The following is a 22176-nucleotide window of genomic DNA, read 5'->3' on the forward strand; positions in this document are numbered from 1 at the left end:
CATAAAACTGCAAAGCTTCTGTAAGGCAAAGGACACTGTGGTTAGGACAAAACGGCAACCAACAGATTGGGAAAAGATCTTTACCAATCCTACAACAGATAGAGGCCTTATATCCAAAATATACAAAGAACTCAAGAAGTTAGACCGCAGGGAAACAAATAACCCTATTAAAAATGGGGTTCAGAGCTAAACAAAGAATTCACAGCTGAGGAATGCCGAATGGCTGAGAAACACCTAAAGAAATGTTCAACATCTTTAGTCATAAGGGGAATGCAAATCAAAACAACCCTGAGATTTCACCTCACACCAGTGCGATTGGCTAAGATCAAAAACTCAGGTGACAGCAGATGCTGGAGAGGATGTGGAGAAAGAGGAACACTCCTCCATTGTTGGTGGGATTGCAGACTGGTAAAACCATTCTGGAAATCAGTCTGGAGGTTCCTCAGAAAATTGGACATTGAACTGCCTGAGGATCCAGCTATACCTCTCTTGGGCATATACCCAAAAGATGCCTCAACATATAAAAGAGACACGTGCTCCACTATGTTCATCGCAGCCTTATTTATAATAGCCAGAAGCTGGAAAGAACCCAGATGCCCTTCAACAGAGGAATGGATACAGAAAATGTGGTACATCTACACAATGGAATATTACTCAGCTATCAAAAACAACGAGTTTATGAAATTCGTAGGCAAATGGTTGGAACTGGAAAATATCATCCTGAGTGAGCTAACCCAATCACAGAAAGACATACATGGTATGCACTCATTGATAAGTGGCTATTAGCCCAAATGCTTGAATTACCCTAGATCCCTAGAACAAACGAAACTCAAGACGGATGATCAAAATGTGAATGCTTCACTCCTTCTCTAAAAGGGGAACAAGAATACCCTTGGCAGGGAAGAGAGAGGCAAAGATTAAAACAGAGACTTAAGGAACATCCATTCAGAGCCTGCCCCACATGTGGCCCATGCATATACAGCCACCCCATTAGACAAGATGGATGAAGCAAAGAAGTGCAGACCGACAGGAGCCGGATGTAGATCGCTCCTGAGAGACACAGCCAGAATACAGCAAATACAGAGGCGAATGCCAGCAGCAAACCACTGAACTGAGAATAGGTCCCCTGTTGAAGGAATCAGAGAAAGAACTGGAAGAGCTTGAAGGGGCTCGAGACCCCAAAAGTACAACAATGCCAAGCAACCAGAGCTTCCAGGGACTAAGCCACTACCTAAAGACTATACATGGACTGACCCTGGACTCTGACCCCATAGGTAGCAATGAATATCCTAGTAAGAGCACCAGTGGAAGGGGAAGCCCTGGGTCCTGCTAAGACTGAACCCCCAGTGAACTAGTCTATAGGGGGAGGGTGGCAATGGGGGGAGGGTTGGGAGGGGAACACCCATAAGGAAGGGGAGGTGGGAGGGGGATGTTTGCCCGGAAACCGGGAAAGGGAATAACACTCGAAATGTATATAAGAAATACTCAAGTTAATAAAAAAGAAAAAAAAGAAAAAAATGAATAAATTTTTTAAAAAATAAAAAAAAATGGGGTTCAGATCTAAACAAAGAATTCACAGCTGAGGAATGCCGAATGGCTGAGAAACACCTAAAGAAATGTTTAACATCTTTAGTCATAAGGGAAATGCAAATCAAAACAACCCTGAGATTTCACCTCACACCAGTGAGAATGGCTAAGATCAAAAACTCAGGTGACACCAGATGCTGGGGACGATGCGGAGAAAGAGGAACACTCCTCCATTGTTGGTGGGATTGCAGACTGGTACAACCATTCTGGAAATCAGTCTGGAGGTTCCTCAGAAAATTGGACATTGAACTGCCTGAGGATCCAGCTATACCTCTCTTGGGCATATACCCAAAAGATGCCCCAACATATAAAAGAGACACGTGCTCCACTATGTTCATCGCAGCCTTATTTATAATAGCCAGAAGCTGGAAAGAACCCAGATGCCCTTCAACAGAGGAATGGATACAGAAAATGTGGTACATCTACACAATGGAATATTACTCAGCTATCAAAAACAACGGCTTTATGAATTTCGTAGGCAAATGGTTGGAACTGGAAAATATCATCCTGAATGAGCTAACCCAATCACAGAACGACATACATGGTATGCACTCATTGATAAGTGGCTATTAGCCCAAATGCTTGAATTACCCTAGATCCCTAGAACAAATGAAACTCAAGACGGATGATCAAAATGTGAATGCTTCACTCCTTCTCTAAAAGGGGAACAAGAATACCCTTGGCAGGGAAGAGAGAGGCAAAGATTAAAACAGAGACTGAAGGAACATCCATTCAGAGCCTGCCCCACATGTGGCCCATGCATATACAGCCACCCCATTAGACAAGATGGATGAAGCAAAGAAGTGCAGACCGACAGGAGCCAGATGTAGATCGCTCCTGAGAGACACAGCCAGAATACAGCAAATACAGAGGCGAATGCCAGCAGCAAACCACTGAACTGAGAATAGGACCCCCGTTGAAGGAATCAGAGAAAGAACTGGAAGAGCTTGAAGGGGCTCGAGACCCCATATGTACAACAACGCCAAGCAACCAGAGCTTCCAGGGACTAAGCCACTACCTAAAGACTATACATGGACTGACCCTGGACTCTGACCCCATAGGTAGCAATGAATATCCTAGTAAGAGCACCAGTGGAAGGGGAAGCCCTGGGTCCTGCTAAGACTGAACCCCCAGTGAACCTGACTGGGGGGGGGAGGGCAGCAATGGGGGGAGGGTTGGGAGGGGAACACCCATAAGGAAGGGGAGGGGGGAGGGTGATGTTTGCCCGGAAACCAAAGAATTATTATTAATTATTAAATAAATTTAAAAAATATATATATTTTTAAAAAAAGAAGTATTTTATCTATTGTGATTCCCTCTTGTAATATAACTGTTGCTTATATCAAGTTGAAAAAAAAGCCTGTACAATTTTGACCTTTTTTAGTTCACGGTATCACATTTGCATCTAAACTTTATAAACTCTCAAGCTTAGCCTGCACTCTATATTTCTTGTTCTTTGACCGGATTTTATATAGTCTTTCTAGTTCAGATTGTTCTATTTTTTTCTAGGACTTCCTAAGCCAATAGAGACATTCCTCCTGAATACTGTTATCATTTTATAGAAATTAAACCCTTAGTTGCAAATGGTGAAACCAACTTTAACTAAGTAAAGAAGTACATAGATAGTTTAAATATTAGGTAGCTTACATAATCTGTGGAACAATTTAAAAATGGAGCTTTAGGAATTAACTATACAATTATTACCTAAGTTCCTCTACACACTATCTTAAGTGATCTCAGGACTATCATGAATGAACAGAACCTCCAATGAGTCAGTCACGAGTGCTACCACCACCCTCTTCTTCTGCCTATACTTGAGCATGTTCCCCTGCTGCAAGCAAGCTGGGAAAGTTCATAGTATTTTCTGAGTACTTGGATTGATTGCTCTACACAGCTTTGCTGTATAAGAAAAATTGGTTAAATTAAAAAATAATACAAAATTGGACCTGCCCTTTTTTTATTTAAATTTATTACATTTAAATTTATCCCTCAGTTTTCCTGAAAATGCTATCACTGCTGTCTCTTTCTTGTCTATTTTCCTAGGACTTCTGTGTGCACTATATGTCTGTCCTTAATAATAACAGTAGCTTAATATAAGTGTGGACATGTGAATAAAATGACATTATTTAGTCTCTGAGTGCAGAACAAAAGCAATGGTCAGGACAGTGATGGACAATAGGCAAACAGTGGTGATAAGCAGGAACATGTAGTGTTTCCTCTTTAAGAAAAACTAGCAGCCAAAGTTCTCAGCCTTGTATCAGGACCTGGATATTGAACTGTACCAAAGAAGGATAGTAGAGTTAAAACTTGCAATGACAATACCCCACACACCTTTAATGTTAACAATAGCTAAATTTCATCAAGCAATGCCCTGTCATCATGACAGTTACAACACAATGATAATGGCTGTGCTTTCTCTAACCAGTTCTAGATCATGTATAATAAATATAATTTTTAATAATTGAGTAAATGAATCACAGTGGGGATGATAACAAAGAAATGGTGAACAGAGGTTTACACAAGAAAATGTGATGACTGAGGTCATCTCAGGACTCCCATGCCAGGCCCACAGGGCTCCTTTTTATCCAACTCACTTCTCCCTCCCCTTGGGAAGGATCCAAGTCTGTGGAAAACAGCCAAAGTACTGTTATGGAAACACCAAGTCCAAATAATGTACAAACATCTAAAGTACTGAAAGCCACTTCTGTTATCCTCCGTCAGCTGAGGGGTGGAGAGGGTTCCCAGAGACACCGGCTTCTCCAAGAAGGATTAGATTGCATACAAAAAAGCCCTGGCTAAGAACTTGCTTCCTTGTCCTACAGCTGGTACCAGAATTCTCTCTAGTCTTCACTGGAAGAAAATGTCTATCCAGTAAGTATCTCTGAGAGAGCTTTTATCATGACTTTGTGGTGGTAAATAGAGCATTTCAGGATATTCTAGAAAGATAGTACTGGGTTATGGCTTGCTTAAGACAGCACTTGGGCCTAACGTCTTCCTGGAGTGAACAGAACATACAAAGTTCACATTTAGATGATGGTGAGATCTGTATGACTCGCAATGGGCCTGGAAGGCAGTTATGAACACAGATATGAATTTAATGTCTTGCCTCGTCATTTGCTACCTGTGTGGCTTTGGCAAATTACATATGCTTTTAAGTCTAAATTACTTAACTTTTAAAGGTTTTTCAAATCCAGAAGTGATATCAAAATATGACTTACTCTACTGCATTGCTGAGAGATTTAAATGTTATAGTACAATATGAAATTCTTTTTATAAAGTGTCTAATAATAAGTGCTTGATAAAATGTAGTTAGAATTAGAAGTTCTAGCAGGTTAGGACTGTGCTTTAAGAAGTTATAAAATGGAAGCAAAACCAAGACATCAATAGGCACACACAAGTACAGAACCTGAGTCTCTCGATCTTCCTCTTGAAAGTACTATAGCTCTTGAGGATTGGTTGAGACATGAGATGATGGGGAAAACTAATAGCATAATATAGTGAATAACAAATGGTGGGGCACCTGACTCTGAATGCTGATCTCATTTTATGTGGATGAATGAGCCCATAAGTAGGTCAGCAGTGCCTCAGCTGCGTGTCTCCAGGCAGGTAGTTCTTGTAAAGAATCTTGTGTCACAATTCAGGAGTAGAAGTGAACACAGCCAGGTTAATTGATAAATTTTCAGAAACATGAAAAACTGCATGAAGTAGGATTTGGACAATATGGCCATTTTTATTTAAAGTGGCAACATTTTCTTTGACATGAAAGGAAGGACCTGAGAAGCACCTCATAAAACTCTAAGTGGACTGGGCTACAGGTGAACTGCAAGGAGTCCTTAAAACACCTTTCTCCAAAACAGAGGCACTACCTCTGACCCCTTGAAATACTCTGAGAATCAACCTGTGCTTCTTTCTCATAACCCCCACATTTCAGAATTGAACACCCTGCTGGTGGCTACAAGAAACTATTTGAAACTGTGGAGGAACTGTCCACACCACTAACAGCTCATGTCACAGGTTGGTCTCATTGATCTTAGCTTGCTTGTTGATTATGTATTCTAAACTGGCACCATGTTATATAGCCTAGGTTGATGTAAACCATGACACCTTTTTTGTTTTATCCTCTGAGTACTAGGTTCAAACTATCATAGTTTGACTCTTCTGAAAGCTTTCTTTTCTGTCAAGATCATTTTTCTCAGGCTTCGTATTCATTTAGGTCTCTCAGTACAGGTTCTGCTTCTACAATGCAGGGAAGGGAGTATGGAGCTCATGTGTTGTTTTGTCTTCTACAATTTTTTACAAAGTAAAATAAAATAAACCTGTATATCAGTCTAGTGTAACTAGTGAGTCTAGTGTAACTAGTGAGTTTTGACCAACCCAACTGCACATTGTCTTCTGACTTCCACATGCCTGCTTTGACGCATGGCCATACATATACACAGAGTGAATGATTTTTAAAAAATTGTAAGGATCTGAACCCAGGAGAAAAATGAAGAAAAAGATGGGGAGAAAATCAGATTTAAGACACCAGGGCTTTGAGAAATGCTTCTGATGTTACTTTTGAACTTCAGGTTTTGATATTATAACGTCTCCTGCCAGGAGATAGTAGCACAAACTTTTTTTTACAGTTTCCTGGTTTTATCCTTATATTTATTATGCTTATAACATAAAATTTGATTAATACATTCATATATAGTTGTTTGCAGTGCAAGTGGAAAGTGCCACTAGAAAGGCATAAGAACTGGTAAGGTTGAGGAAGCCCAGACCCCAGGGTCTCAGGGACTTTAGTGTGGCAGAAGTGAACCCACTCCCTACCTGTCTCTGTTCTTGCTCTGGAACACAAGACCACACATCCACCAAGAGAACCGTGGGATGTCAGTCACATAATGCAGCACCTACATCTTTCATCATGCAGGTAAAGCATCACTAATATTTCAAATTCAGCCAAGAGAAAACATTTACTCCCACATCCCATCCCACTCCCCAAGGTTCATATAGTCTCTGTCCACAAGGAATAAAGCACACAAGTTATTTCTCCAAGGATCATCTAAGAGTGGCTGTCTTTACAGAGCTGTAACACTTGGGGAAGTGTTCTCTCTCCTGAAATATTCCACTGGATCTCAGGCTCTCACTGCCTGCAGAGCCTCAAACCAGAGCAGTAGCAGCTCACACCACTGGGATTGCCCCATCACTGTGGCTGACCTGGGACCTGGGCTATGGTCCTCCCAAACCTCTTTACTTCTCTTCTAAGGCCTGTAACACTCCTGGCATTCGTAGGCTGGGCAGGAGCCCGCTGGAATCTATTTGTCCCCCAGCTCCATTATAACTCCTCAGTTTGTTGTAAATAGATGTCTGATGCACCAGAGGGAAGCGGGAAGACAGCACACCACAGTTGTTCTATAATTGAAAAGCAAGTATTTTTGACATCTATGACAGCTATTGAGGCAGAATATAGTTCAGGATAATTAATAAGAAACTATCAGACCTTTCTTTCTTCTAAGAAACAGCCTACCCAACAACTAAATAATTGTAATTTGAGCTGCTAACTAGAGAACAACAAGATTCACAACATCAAGATAGGGAACCTTGTAATATTTAGAAAGAAATATTTAGATGGCTTTCTACATAGAAGGAAAAAGCTCCTGATTCCCTTAGCTGACACAGGCAATCCTCGTTTCAGAAAAGGTTTGCAGTTATAACAGAGTAAAACAGACAATATACAAAGGCATACATAAATAATATATTATTACCACTGTTATACTGATAAAGTATTTGTCAATTCTACTGTTAATTGAAAACAGTTTGATTCTTTATTCAAAAGATATGTAGAAAAACACTAAGATATGCAAAGATCACATCAACAGGAGTGACTCACATAGAGTAAAAGTGAACCTAAAGAGAGGGAAGGAGGATCCACAGAAACCAAAACTAAGCATCTGTGGATAGATAGAATAGATTTAAACCTTTTTAACCTAATCAAAAAAAGAAACCTAGTCATAGTTGTACATGCCTCTGACACCAGCACTTTGGAAACTAGGATCCTGAAAATTGCAGGCAACCACACCTACCCAGAAGGTAGCACAAACTTTTAACCCCAGCATTCAGGAGACATAGGCAGACAAGTTTCCATGAGTTTGAGCCCATTTTTGTCTATAAAATGAGTGCCAGAACAGCCCAGGCCTCACAGAGAAATCCTGTTTTGAGAGACAAACACAAAACGAAACCATAAAAAGAAATCATCTCCCCTCATTTACCTCTACTTTTACTTCCTCGGTGTAAATACATGATACTTAACTGAATTCCTTGAGAATAAAGATGGCACTTTTGTTATCTTCAATATGACACTGACTTGTTCAATGCCTACCATACAGGAAATGCCTTTTAAGTGTCTGTTCCATAAAAACCTTAAGAGAGCCTACTGACAAGTGTCTGAGAGTTTTGCTTTGAGGTGGTGGTGTTATGCCTGTTATATCAGAAGCACTTGCAGATGACAGTGTTGTTACTTTCCTATTATCTCACCATCTGTGAATCCTATGAGTGTAATTTCTTCACTCTCTAAAGACCAACATTTATTTTGTGGGGATATTGCAAAGACTAAGGTAATTTAGAATGATTCATTCTGTACCAGACACCAAGTAAGCAATAGGTAGGAGCTACCGTTAATATCAACTCTGTCCAAAGACCCCATGTGACCCATTTCTTGTTGAGTATAACAAGATGCTATGTGAAATGTCAGTGATTGGGCAAACCTTTCCTCTGCTTCTTGCTCTATAAAAGAGGAGAGAAGTGAACACCCCTCAACTAGATGGTGGCGTTACAATCTAGGTTTAGCATCAAACATTAGCTTTCAATCAAAGCAAATACTGTTTTCTAGTTTTTATTTAATGTCTGCTTGATGGTTGAACTTAACATGTAGACAACAATCTATTTGTTTTAAAATAAAGACCTGGTAAGGATTGAGCAAGCATGTACTTTTCTAGGGATAAGAGGACTGACCAAGACTCACTGTGAAATATGGAAGGCCCCAGTGACAATCTTGGTGTCCTTCTAATTTTTGATAAGGATACAAAAGCTCTTAGAGAAAGCAGGAGCATATTCTGCATCTGAATCCAGGTCCTGACATTCATCCCTGTACCTTATCTGCCACAAAGATTGAATTTCATAAAGGGTGTCCATTCACATCCCAAGATAAGTGGGAATTTTAGATTTTAAAAACTCAGCCAACATTCTTGCTGCTTCATTTAAAAGGTTCCTTGTAGATAGGTACAGTAGTGCACATCTTTAATTTCAGCATTCAAAGCACAGATGTGGGAATGCGAGGCCAGCTTGGTCTGTTTAACTGAGTATAGACCATCAAAAACCCCTGTCTCAAAAAAAGGTTTGTTTTTTTTTTTTAAATCAACGCACCTAGTTTTAGTATTTTGACCCATGTTCCTAATGTCTATTCCTATACTTTTTAAACCCCAAATTGCATAAGAAAAACTGATGCTCTAGCTAGAGGTAAGCTGACAAATGACAAATAGACTGACACCTAGAGAATCTAGTAAGTAGTACCACCTGATATCTCACTTTGCTGCAGGCAGGATTCCCCTCTGGCTCACTGGCAGTCTCCTTCGATGTGGGCCAGGGCTCTTTGAAGTTGGATCTGAGCCTTTTTATCACCTGTTTGATGGACAAGCCCTTTTGCACAAGTTTGACTTTAAGGAGGGCCATGTCACATACTACAGGAGGTAAGTCCTGTGTTCCATGACTGACCTCACCAGAGTAGAGCCTGCCTCAGTTCTCCTCCTGTTTGAACTTTCACCTTCATGAACCCAGAGAAGACCTCTAAATTCATTTCTTTCTTATTTCTTCATGGTCTAGCCAGGTTTGTATGTTTTCACAGTCACCTGAGAATGCTAAAATGAGATAATGGCGGTCAAGAGCTCAGAGCAAAACATGGCTGTCTTCAAATCCTGAATCCACCAGGCACCATTTTGTCTTAACTGTTCACATCTGGCAGGAAATTATTGGCCTCTAATTATTTTATCATCTGTAAAATGAAAGAAATGGTAGAATCTACTCTATAGAATCTACCCATGGCTAAATGAGAATAAAATATATAACTGGTAGTAATAATTCAGTAAACACAAAAGCTGCTATTACTGTTGTGATTATTAGACTACTGGGTTATCTAGGTTCCTTTCATTTTTTAAGTGTCAGAAAGTTCTGAGAAACAAGCTGGTAACATGACTCAAAAGGTGAAGGTACATGCCATTAAGAGTTACATTAATTCAGTCCCCATATAATAGGAGAAAACTGCCTCCAGCAAGTTTTCCTCTCACCTCTGCATGCATTCCGTAGCTCCTGCATGAGCGTGTGTGTGTGCACGCACTCACACATACACTCACACACACACAAACACACAAACACACACACAAATACACAAACACACACACAAACACACACACACAAACACACACACACAAACACTCACACACACATGTTTAAAAATTATAAGGACTGGGAAAGGGAAAGGGTTTCACAAAGGAGGGCGGGACAAAGTATGTCACAGAAACACTAGATTAAGGGGTGAGAAGTAAGAGGAGAGACACAGGGAGAAAAAGAAAATTTTTAGTGAGTTGTTTGTGGAAAAAGTTGGAGCAATGACTCAGCAGCCAGAGGACCCAGGATTCAATTCTGAGCACCACTGTAGCTGCTGCTCACAATTGTCTGCAACTCTAAATCAAGGGGATCCGATGCTCTTACTTGCCTCTGTGGGCAACAGGAACACATGTAGTACACAGACATATGTGCAAGCAGAACACACACATATATAATATTAGTAGTAATAACTTTATGAATAGCAACAATAAATAGTTATTGCTGAAGTCATTATTCCAAGAAGCCCCCATAACAACACAGTAAATACCCTGATTCCTACTTAAATACTCAGGCCTGTTAGTGGTATGATGATCAAGAATTTCAAGCATTTTGAAAGGACTTTAAAGCAGGAGTAAGAGAAAACAGGGAATAGGATTTGAAGTGTGACAAAAGAGAGGCAGAGACTGCCAAGCATAAGTTTTTCTAAGAAAGCAATTTCAGATTTCAGACAAAGCTTTTGTTAACTTCTAATGTATACTTTAATATACATTCCTCTTTATAAAAGTACAAAAATCAAAGTTTACTTCTCCCTCCATATGGCAAGCAAGTAGCATTTTCCATATTGTCTAAGAAGTAGCTCACAGATCAACCTATGAAAGAGATAAAATTCAATAAAAACTAAATTTTAAAATATGCAATATATTTTAAAATTTAAGAGAAACACAGTTCAAAGAGATGAAAGAAACATAATCCATCACACTGTGTCCTATAATGTGATGAGCTATATGTGTGAAATAGACACGTTTTACTTTTTTTTCTATTTCTGTGATAAACATCATGACCAAGGGCAACTTGGATAGGAAAGGTGTTTATTTAACCTTTACAGTTCATCACCAGGGGAAGACAAGTCAGGAAGGAATCAGGACATGGAGCACAGACCATGAAGAAATATTGAATACTGCCTAATCATTTATGTCGTCGTCTTCTTCTTCTTCTTCTTCTTCTTCTTCTTCTTCTTCTTCTTCTTCTTCTTCTTCTTCTTCTTCTTCTTCTTCTTCTCCTTCCTCCTCCTCCTCTTCCTCTTCTTCTTCCTCCTCCTCCTCTTCTTCCTCTTCTTCCTCCTCCTCCTCCCTCTACTCCTCCTCCTACTACTTCCCCTCCTTCTCTTCCTCCTCTCCCTCCTCCTTCCCCTCCTTCTTTCTTTATTACCTTTCTTTAAAAAACGTTTTGGGAATATTATTTTATCTTTATGTTTGACTGCATGTATATCAGTGCACCACATTCATACAGTACCTGCAGAAACCAGAAGATGGTGATAAATCTCCTGGGAGTGGAGTTATAGATAGATGGTTGTAAGCCAAAAACATGGGTGCTGGGAATTGAATCCAAGTCCTCTGGAAGAGCAGCTAGTGATCTCAATGGCTGAGCCATCACCCCAGGCTTCAGCATGTTTTCTTATATCACCTGCCCAGTGGTGGTACCATCCACAGTGGGCTGCTCTCTCCTGCATCAATCATTAATTTGTTAAACTGCTCCATGGACTTGCCTATAAGATATCTGATAGAGGCATCTTTTCAATGAAAGTTTTCTTTTCCCCAAAGAATTCTAGTTCATGTCAGGCTGACAAAAACTACACACCATGATATGGGACACTTACTTTTTCTAACTCTGGCCACTGTCACAATCACACATATCAACTAATTAACTTTCAGTGCCTCAGTTTCCCCATCAATCACTGTTATGTTTAGAAGACTCAGTTTAAGCTCTTTCCTTTTGGGGTCATTCCCAATAAAGGAAGTTGATGGTTCTCTCTATTTGGGGGGAGGGGTTTATGATTCCAAGTTGATGAAAACACACTGACTCCCAGCTTCATGTGTCTTGAATGGATAGCCTACTTGCATCCTTTTCCCATTTCTCAATGTTCTCCAGATTCATCCGCACTGATGCTTATGTTCGAGCAATGACCGAGAAGAGGATTGTCATAACAGAATTTGGCACCTGTGCTTTTCCAGACCCCTGCAAGAATATATTTTCCAGGTTAATGAAACCAAACTGTGTTTTATATGAATCCCTTTTTGTTCATATAGTTTTGAAGTTACTGAACTGCAAAATTAATTTGCTTCTGCAGGTTTTTTTCTTACTTTCGAGGAGTAGAGGTTACTGACAATGCCCTTGTAAATATTTACCCAGTGGGAGAAGATTACTATGCATGCACAGAGACCAACTTTATCACAAAGATTAACCCAGAGACCTTGGAGACTATTAAGCAGGTATGACACTGTGCTTAGGGGACATCACTCAAGCACATAAAATTGGGAACTTATAATGAAAACATTTGGATAAATTGACAGAAAAAACAGTTGAGGCAGATTAAATTTAACTTCTTACTGGTCCCCAACTATGAGATTTTTTTTTATTAACTTGAGTATTTCTTATATACATTTCGAGTGTTATTCCCTTTCCCGGTTTCCGGGCAAACATCCCCCTCCCCCCTCCCCCCTCCCCCCTCCCCTTCCTTATGGGTGTTCCCCTCCCAACCCTCCCCCCATTGCCGCCCTCCCCCCCACAGTCTAGTTCACTGGGGGTTCAGTCTTAGCAGGACCCAGGGCTTCCCCTTCCACTGGTGCTCTTACTAGGATATTCATTGCTACCTATGAGGTCAGAGTCCAGGGTCAGTCCATGTATAGTCTTTAGGTAGTGGCTTAGTCCCTGGAAGCTCCGGTTGCTTGGCATTGTTGTACATATGGGGTCTCGAGCCCCTTCAAGCTCTTCCAGTTCTTTCTCTGATTCCTTCAACGGGGGTCCTATTCTCAGTTCAGTGGTTTGCTGTTGGCATTCGCCTCTATATTTGCTGTATTCTGGCTGTGTCTCTCAGGAGCGATCTACATCCGGCTCCTGTCGGTCTGCACTTCTTTGCTTCATCCATCTTGTCTAATTGGGTGGCTGTATATGTATGGGCCACATGTGGGGCAGACTCTGAATGGGTGTTCCTTCAGTCTCTGTTTTAATCTTTGCCTTCGCTTCCCTGCCAAGGGTATTCTTTTTCCTCATTTAAAGAAGGAGTGAAGCATTCACATTTTGATCATCCGTCTTGAGTTTCGTTTGTTCTAGGGATCTAGGGTAATTCAAGCATTTGGGCTAATAGCCACTTATCAATGAGTGCATACCATGTATGTCTTTCTGTGATTGGGTTAGCTCACTCAGGATGATATTTTCCAGTTCCAACCATTTGCCTACGAATTTCATAAACTCGTTGTTTTTGATAGCTGAGTAATATTCCATTGTGTAGATGTACCACATTTTCTGTATCCATTCCTCTGTTGAAGGGCATCTGGGTTCTTTCCAGTTTCTGGCTATTATAAATAAGGCTGCAATGAACATAGTGGAGCACGTGTCTCTTTTATATGTTGAAGCATCTTTTGGGTATATGCCCAAGAGAGGTATAGCTGGATCCTCAGGCAGTTCAATGTCCAATTTTCTGAGGAACCTCCAGACTGATTTCCAGAATGGTTTTACCAGTCTGCAATCCCACCAACAATGGAGGAGTGTTCCCCTTTCTCCACATCCTCGCCAGCATCTGCTGTCACCTGAGTTTTTGATCTTAGCCATTCTCACTGGTGTGAGGTGAAATCTCAGGGTTGTTTTGATTTGCATTTCCCTTATGACTAAAGATGTTGAACATTTCTTTAGGTGTTTCTCAGCCATTCGGCATTCCTCAGCTGTGAATTCTTTGTTTAGCTCTGAACCCCATTTTTTAATAGGGTTATTTGTTTCCCTGCAGTCTAACTTCTTGAGTTCTTTGTATATTTTGGATATAAGGCCTCTATCTGTTGTAGGATTGGTAAAGATCTTTTCCCAATCTGTTGGTTGCCGTTTTGTCCTAACCACAGTGTCCTTTGCCTTACAGAAGCTTTGCCAACTATGAGATATTTAACATAGGATGGAATTTATTTTTTAATCTATGGCATTTAAAATACTTACATAGATGGGAGAAACCATTAAAACAACTTATATTTGTTCATTTGTACAACAAATATTTTACGAGACCTTCCCATGTATTAAAACTTTTGTTAGATACAAGGGATATAACAATGAGTAACACAGCATCATCTCTGACACTTAAGGTGTAATAGGCTAGCTTGGATCCAGTACATATCAGTCTTAAAAAAGACAGTAATACTGAAAACCACCCATTGGTGGTTCGACACAACTTTGTTGCACAAATTTGTCCCTTTTTATAGATACTTATTAGAAATAAAACTATATTTTAAATAAAATAATGTTGATCAAAATACTAGACAATGATATACTTCGTAGTATTCATGAATATTACTTAAAATAGACACACAATCTCAACCAGCATGTATTAACATATGTTTGCAAAGTATTGTACTTGTCTTTAGTAAGCTTAACTTCTAGATGGGGAAATCAAAGAGGCAGGATTCAGAAAATGATAAATTTTTTATAATTTTTATTGGATATTTTCTTTGTTTACATTTCAAATTTATCCCCTTTCCTGGTTTCCCCTCCAGAAGCCCATTATTCCATCCCTCTTCCCCCTGCTTCTAGGAGGGTACTCCCCAACCCACGCACCTACTCTCTCCTTCCTCCCAGCCCTGACACTCCCCTACAATGGGGCATCAAGCCTTCACAGGACCAAGGGCCTCTTCTCTCACTGATACCCAACAAAGCTATCCTTGGCTACATATGCATCTGGAGGCACCAGTCACTCCATGTGTACTTTTTTGGTGGTGGTTTAGTCCCTGGGAGTTCTAGGGTATCTGGTTGGTTGATATTGTTGTTCTTCCTATGGAGTTGCAAACCCTTTCATCTCCTTCAGTCCTTTCTCTAACTCCTCCACTGGGGACCCCGTTCTCAGTTCAATGGTTGGCTGCAAGCATTCACATTTGTATTTGTCAGGCTCTGGCAGAGCCTATCAGGTGACAGCTATATCAGACTTCGGTCAGCATGCACTTCTTGGCATCCATGATAGTGACTGTGTTTAGTGACTGTATATGGGATGGATCTTCGGGTACAGCAGTCTCTGGATGGTCTTTTCTTCAGTCTCTGCTCCAAACATTGTCTCCATATTTCCTCCTGAGGGTATTTTTGTTCCCCCTTCTAAAAAGGTCTGAGGTATACACACTTTGGTCTTCCTCCTTCTTCAGCTTCATATGGTTTATGAATTGTGTCTTGGGTATTCCTAGCTTTTGGGCTAATATCTACTTATCAGTGAGTGCATTCCTTGTGTGTTCTTTTGTGATTGGCTTACCTCACTCAGAATGATATTTTCTAGTTCCATCTATTTGCCTATGAATTTCATGAAGCTATTGTTTTTAATAGCTGAGTAGTACTCATTGTGTAGATGTACCACATTTTCTGTATTCATTCCTCTGTTGAAGGACATCTGGGTTCTTTCCAGCTATTATAAATAAGGCTGCCATGAACACAGTGGAGCATGTGTCCTTGTTGTATTTTGGAACATCTTTTGGGTATATGCCCAGGAGAGGTATAGCTGGGCCCTCAGGTAGTACTATGTCCAATTTTCTGAGGAACCTCCAGAATGATTTCCACAGTGGTTGTTCTTGAAATCCCACCAAAAATAAAAGAGTGCTCCTTTTTCTCCATATCCTTGCCAGTATCTGCTGTCACTTGAGTTTTTGATCTTAGCCATTCTAACTGGTATGAGGTGGAATCTCAGGGTTGTTTTGATTTGCATTTCCCTATGACTAAGTATGTTTAACATTTCTTTAGGTGCTATGCAGTCATTCGATATTCCTCAGTTGAGAAATCTTTATTTAGCTCTGTATCCCATTTTTAATATGGTTATTTGACTCTAGAATTTAACTTCTTGAGTTCTTTGTATATATTGGCTATTAGCCCTCTATCAGATGTAGGATTGGTAAAAATCTTTCCCAATCTGTTGGTTGCCATTTTGTCCTACTGACACTGTCCTTTGCTTACAGAAGCTTTGCAATTTTATGAGGTCCCATTTGTCAATTCTTGATCTTAGATCATAAGCCTTTGGCATTCTGTTCAGGAAATTTTTCCCTGTGCCTATGTGTTTGAGACTCTTCCCCATTTTCTCTTCTATTAGTTTGAGTGTATCTGGTTTTATGTGGAGGTCCTTGATCCACTTTGACTTGAGCTCTGTACAAGGCAATAAAAATGGATCAATTTGCATTCTTCTACATGCTTACCACTAGTTGAACCAGCACCATTTCTTGAAAATGCTGTCTTTTTTCCACTGGATGGATAAATCTTTTAAGAAAATGTAAATCTAAGGAAAGTGGATACAAAAGTATGTCTGAAGGCAATTGTTTAGGGTGGAGAAAGATGAAATCAGAGTTTAAACTCTTGCATTTCATCTGAATTCATGTAACTTCGCTGAATTTGGTCAAAGAACATTCTAGATTGGGGAGAGGGTTGCATGGTCGAAGTCACAGAGGTGTGAAAATAAGAGACATTTTGGCAGAAACTGAGAATATTCTTTGTAGGCTAAACCTGCGATTTTTCTGCAGAAGCTTTAGACAGAAGATGGCTACTTTATACAGGCTGTCCCATATACTAAAAAGGCTTGATGATCCTGACTTTGTCCACTAAATAGTAGAAATGTCATTGATCACTATGAAATTCAAAAATGACTCTGATATCTCGGGTATGGAATAATAATGCTTTAAACTGAGAACTCAACATCTAGAAGTGTTGATGGTTTAAAGGGAAGTAGTGGGGCATAGTAGAGTGAAACTGAAAGCTGGAATACTAAGCTATAAATTTGAAATAAACTGCTTTTCTAATTGAAAGCTACTGAAAGTCTTTCCTCAAAGAAATTATTAAGGTGTTTACTTGGGAATGGGAAGCAATAAAGGCTAAATAGGGGACCAGTCATGGAATTCAGGACTATAAAGAACATTAATGTGATGTTTATTTCAAATAGTTAGAATAAAGGAGTTTAGATATTCTGCCATTAGTTTATAGACAACCTCAACATCAACCCACTATACTCAGTGTCCTACTCATAGTGTACAACTGAAACTAAAAGGACCCTCAAAATTCATCTTTCATTCCACAGGTTGATCTTTGCAACTATGTTTCCGTCAATGGTGCCACTGCTCATCCACATATTGAAAGTGATGGAACAGTTTATAACATTGGCAATTGCTTTGGGAAAAATTTTACAGTTGCCTACAACATTATTAAGATCCCTCCACTGAAAGCAGGTGAGGTTGTAATCTTCCCTCCAGTAGGGGAAAGTGGTGTTCCTATCATTGAAAAAAACAGTTGCTAGAAATATCAAATCTAGATCATAGTATCAAGATTACTCTAAACTTCCTTTCGTTCATATCCTACCAGGTGACTAATGTCCAGAAGCAGGACAATAAACAAAGATGGCTTCAAAATCCAGAAAGCAAGAAGCCAAGTTCTTTTCTACAATGTTTCAAGATCTAGTGCATATGTGTATTTAAATATTAATTTAATTATATCAAATATAAATTTGATAAATTTAAGTCTATTGAAGATTTATTGAGCCCTTATTCATATACCAAGCAAAATCTTGAGTTCCTCCTTATATGGAATGACTGAAAAATTTGGGGAGTGAGACCAATGACATTATTTAAGAAGTCATTCACATTATTTTCTCATCTGTGAACTTTAGTATGCCTAGTATTTATTGGACAGAGCTGTTGATATTATTCATCCATACTATAGTTCTAAGGAACTTTGCAATATCAGAGGGTACTTTGCCCACATTAAAGAACTGCTTTACTTTCTTGGACTTAAACCTGACCTCCACTTGCTGTAAAATGTGTCTCCCTGGGCACTTTTTCAAATTTGCTGCTATTTGGATTTTCCTACATTAGTGTAACTTCACAATAAAGAGAAGTCATCAGAATGTGGGCAGATCTGGAAAACAATACTGGCCTCTTATACAAGAACTATTTGGTGCTCCTGGAGTAGAGGACAGCCCTCTTCCTGGAAGAGACTGAAACTGTTTCTAACTGTAAATGACAGGCTAAAGGAGTGGGGGAAGCCTATTGAAGAGAAGATATCCAGGCTTGGACAAATCAGAAAAGAGAGGGAGTACTAAGGGCCCCCGAAAAGCCTATAAAAAGTCCTACCCCAAACTGAAAATTGGATTCCAACCTCTGGAGTCTCTTCTATACCCTCAATAGGAGTATTTTGCCATTTAAAATTAAGTTTTGGGAGTTTGTTCTTTAATTCTATCTATGTCTGGTGCATCTTTTTTCCCATATCAACCCATAACGTCCTTCCATTCCATCAGGTGTCCTCAGATCTGTACCTATTACTTTCTGTCTAAGACTTTCAGCTGCTGCTTTCTTGTCCTCCATCTCAATTCTCTAGCTCCCTGCTCTCCAACTGGCACTACATTTTCCTGACTGAGTCTTCTTTCTAAGACACACAATTGTTTGTTCTTACCCCAGAAGAAACTTGGTGGAACCCTTAGGTAACTACCTGTCACTCAAGACCCCCTTAACAACATGAAACTCTATTAAGGTATCCCAATGACTAAGAAGATGAAAACAAGCTCTGAAAAAAATCCACATCTGAAAATGTATTTTTTCTTATATAAGCTGTTTTGAATGTGTTGCATGAAGAATTAGAATGACGAAGAAGAAGAAGAAGAAGAAGAAGAAGAAGAAGAAGAAGAAGAAGAAGAAGAAGAAGAAGAAGAGGAGGAGGAGGAGGAGGAGGAGGAGGAGGAGGAGGAGGAGGAGGAGGAGGAGGAGGAGGAGGAGGAGGAGGAGGAGGAGGAGGAGGAGTTTTAAAGACTTTAAAACCACTTTATTTCAGACAAGGAAGACCCAATAAACAAGTCAGAAGTTGTTGTGCAGTTCCCATGCAGTGATCGGTTCAAGCCATCTTATGTACACAGGTAATTTGAAAGACATCTTAAATTTAAAGATCTCCCTTTGCCTACCTTTGATACTAATCCTGATCTGAAAACTAAGTTTAAAGTCAATTAATTTCATGTAAGCATTGTAGATCTGAATAGCTAAATATACTTTATGTACTGCCCCCCTCCCTTTCATAACTGAGAACTAGACCTCCCATTCACAAGCTGTTGTGTTTCTGAACAGTTTTGGTCTGACTCCCAACTATATCGTTTTTGTGGAGACTCCAGTCAAAATTAACCTTTTCAAGTTTCTTTCTTCGTGGAGTCTTTGGGGAGCCAACTACATGGACTGTTTCGAGTCCAATGAAAGCATGGGGGTATGTCTGATTTATTTGTTACATTGTGATACTGAAGAAAGTATTTTATAATTTTTTCCTTAAAATTTATCAAAACATTTCCTTACTTCTCCAGGTTTGGCTTCATGTTGCTGACAAAAAAAGAAGAAAATATTTCAATAACAAATACAGGACCTCCCCTTTCAATCTCTTCCATCATATCAATACTTATGAAGACAATGGGTTTCTGATTGTGGATCTCTGTTGCTGGAAAGGGTAAAGAAAGATGTTAAATAAATGTCCCATTTCCAATTTCTTCTGGAAACAAAGTGCCTTAATAAATATGCAATCCCTTGTTATTTAATGTGAATCACATATAAAAAGGGAAGTGGTAGAAATAGCAAAAAGTATAATGTTAATGACCAGAGAGTTTAGAAAATCGAGATAGACTGACCATCAGAACTACAGTTAATACTGAAAACCAACTTAATCTGAGCAGGCCTGAAAATGGAAACTTCTTGAGGTCTGTAAAGGCTGCGAACCCTCCCTCATTCTGAATAATAGAAACAGAAATGCTATTCTCAGGCTAGTCATTAAAAATACATTGACTCCTAAAGACACAGAGCAGAGACAATGGGGCAGAACAAAGAATATGGAAAGCTGCTGTAACTGCAACATATGCATGAGGTAAGTCTCTTTATTTTCCCTCACTGAGTAGGAAGAGGAAATGACTCTGACATTATTTCTGTCAATAGCAGTCTGAGTTGTGGCCTAAGGAATAACCAGACATATGTGCTTTCAAAGTCATGAATCATCTCTAAAATTGGTTAGGTGTAATGGTGCATGCCTTAAATCCCAACATTTAGGAGGAAGAGGCAGGAAGATCTTAAGTGCTAGGTCAGCTTGTTTTACATTAGACCCTTTTTCATTACTTGTAATTGTGTTCATGTTTGACTTCTTGTTTTCACAGGTTTGAATTTGTTTATAATTACTTATATTTAGCTAATTTACGTGAGAATTGGGAAGAAGTAAAACGAAATGCTATGAAAGCTCCTCAGCCTGAAGTCAGGAGATACGTTCTTCCTTTGACAATTGACAAGGTAGCTTTCTTTACATGAGTTTTTCATCTCACTTGGAAACTGTACTGTTTATACATATAATTCTGAAATTTCAGATCTGGAAGGAGTTTTTAAATATCATTATTAAACCTCTTATTTTACTAATGAGGAAACTGAAGCTCAAAAGAATGGTGTGATTTAGAAAAGGCAACTTCCACAAAGCCAAGTTATGTAATTTTCTTGATTTCAAATTCTGTGGCCTTTTTATTCACAAAATCCCTTTGAAAGTATACTTCCTTAAAAACTACAGACCCAGTGATTCTCAGCATCCTTTGACAGTTGTGCAAATATCTTAAATAATTTTAAATTTTGGAGAAACGAAGGATCAGAAAGCAGGTCCTAAATCAATTGACAATGGAAACTTGTTTTTCTATAAATCTGAAAATGACATTAAACACAAAAATAGTTAATAATATTAGACAGTTGGTGGATGTGTTCATAATATTCCTCTGAAAATTTGGTAACTGAAATAAAGACAGTAGGTACACTGGCAAGAGAAATAGCATTCAAAAGTATTAATATATAAATAAGAACCTTAAAAATCATGAACTTCAAAGTTGAGGCTTAAATACTCTTTTGATAAAGTAAACATGAACATTATAGAAGAAGCATGATTGTCAAAGGAAACTAATAACGTGGAAAGTAGACAGGATTTGAAAAAAAGGTCCTCTGGGTCCCAGATGTGTTTTCCTCTTTGATGTAAAGTGTAATATTCCTTTGGAAATTAACTATTTGAAGGTGACTGTGAGACTATCCAACTAGACAATGTGACTTGAACAAGAAGCCACTCTGACCCTACTGTTACCAATCTAGAAAATACAATAGGAATTTACACTGCAGTGAATCTCCACTACCATTAAGAAAGCCTTTTAAAAAGGACTTTGTGGCAGACCCGGTGAGAGAGAGACCCAACCGCCTGGTCAGGTGGGCACTCCTGAGGCTGCAGAGCGGAAGAGACCACCAACACTGCTCACCCCTGCCCACATCCCTGGCCCAAGAGGAAACTGTATAAGGCCTCTGGGCTCCCGTGGGGGAGGGCCCAGGAGCGGCAGGACCCCTGCCACAGACACCGCCGGACCCTGAAGGAAACAGACCGGATAAACAGTTCTCTGCACCCAAATCCCGTGGGAGGGAGAGCTAAACCTTCAGAGAGGCAGACAGGCCTGGGAAACCAGAAGAGACTGCTCCCTGCACACACATCTCGGACGCCAGAGGAAAAAGCCAAAGACCATCTGGAACCCTGGTGCACTGAAGCTCCCGGAAGGGGCGGCACAGGTCTTCCTGGTTGCTGCCGCTGCAGAGAGCCCCTGGGCAGCACCCCACGAGCGAACCTGAGCCTCGGGACCACAGGTAAGACCAAATTTTCTGCTGCAAGAAAGCTGCCTGGTGAGCTTGGGACACACGGAAGCAGAATTTCTCTAGAACCGGGCACGTTCTGTGTTTACCGGAAGTCCCACACCCGCGGATCCCGGCCCGCAGCAGCTCTCTGCTCCCAGACCCGGTGAGAGAGAGACCCAACCGCCTGGTCAGGTGGGCACTCCTGAGGCTGCAGAGCGGAAGAGACCACCAACACTGCTCACCCCTGCCCACATCCCTGGCCCAAGAGGAAACTGTATAAGGCCTCTGGGCTCCCGTGGGGGAGGGCCCAGGAGCGGCAGGACCCCTGCCACAGACACCGCCGGACCCTGAAGGAAACAGA

The 22176-nt window shown here is 40.1% G+C and overlaps 1 protein-coding gene across 2 annotated transcripts in view; it reads left to right on the forward strand.

Moving 5' to 3' along the window:
• Positions 1–4306: 4306 nt before the first annotated feature.
• The window catches only part of Rpe65 (retinoid isomerohydrolase RPE65), a 31908-nt gene continuing 14038 nt past the window's right edge, over positions 4307–22176 (forward strand). Inside the window, 10 exon segments of one of the 2 annotated variants that reach the window (NM_053562.3) lie at positions 4401–4458; positions 5519–5601; positions 9164–9314; positions 12097–12204; positions 12296–12437; positions 17240–17387; positions 18982–19063; positions 19269–19401; positions 19496–19635; positions 20330–20459. In NM_053562.3, coding sequence (NP_446014.2) covers positions 4448–4458; positions 5519–5601; positions 9164–9314; positions 12097–12204; positions 12296–12437; positions 17240–17387; positions 18982–19063; positions 19269–19401; positions 19496–19635; positions 20330–20459 — 1128 coding nt within the window. In that variant the 5' untranslated portion in view covers positions 4401–4447. 2 annotated transcript variants of the gene reach the window in all.

This window comes from Rattus norvegicus, chromosome 2, assembly GCF_021556685.1.
Source record: "Rattus norvegicus strain SHRSP/BbbUtx chromosome 2, alternate assembly SHRSP_T2T, whole genome shotgun sequence".
Lineage (NCBI taxonomy): Eukaryota > Metazoa > Chordata > Mammalia > Rodentia > Muridae > Rattus > Rattus norvegicus.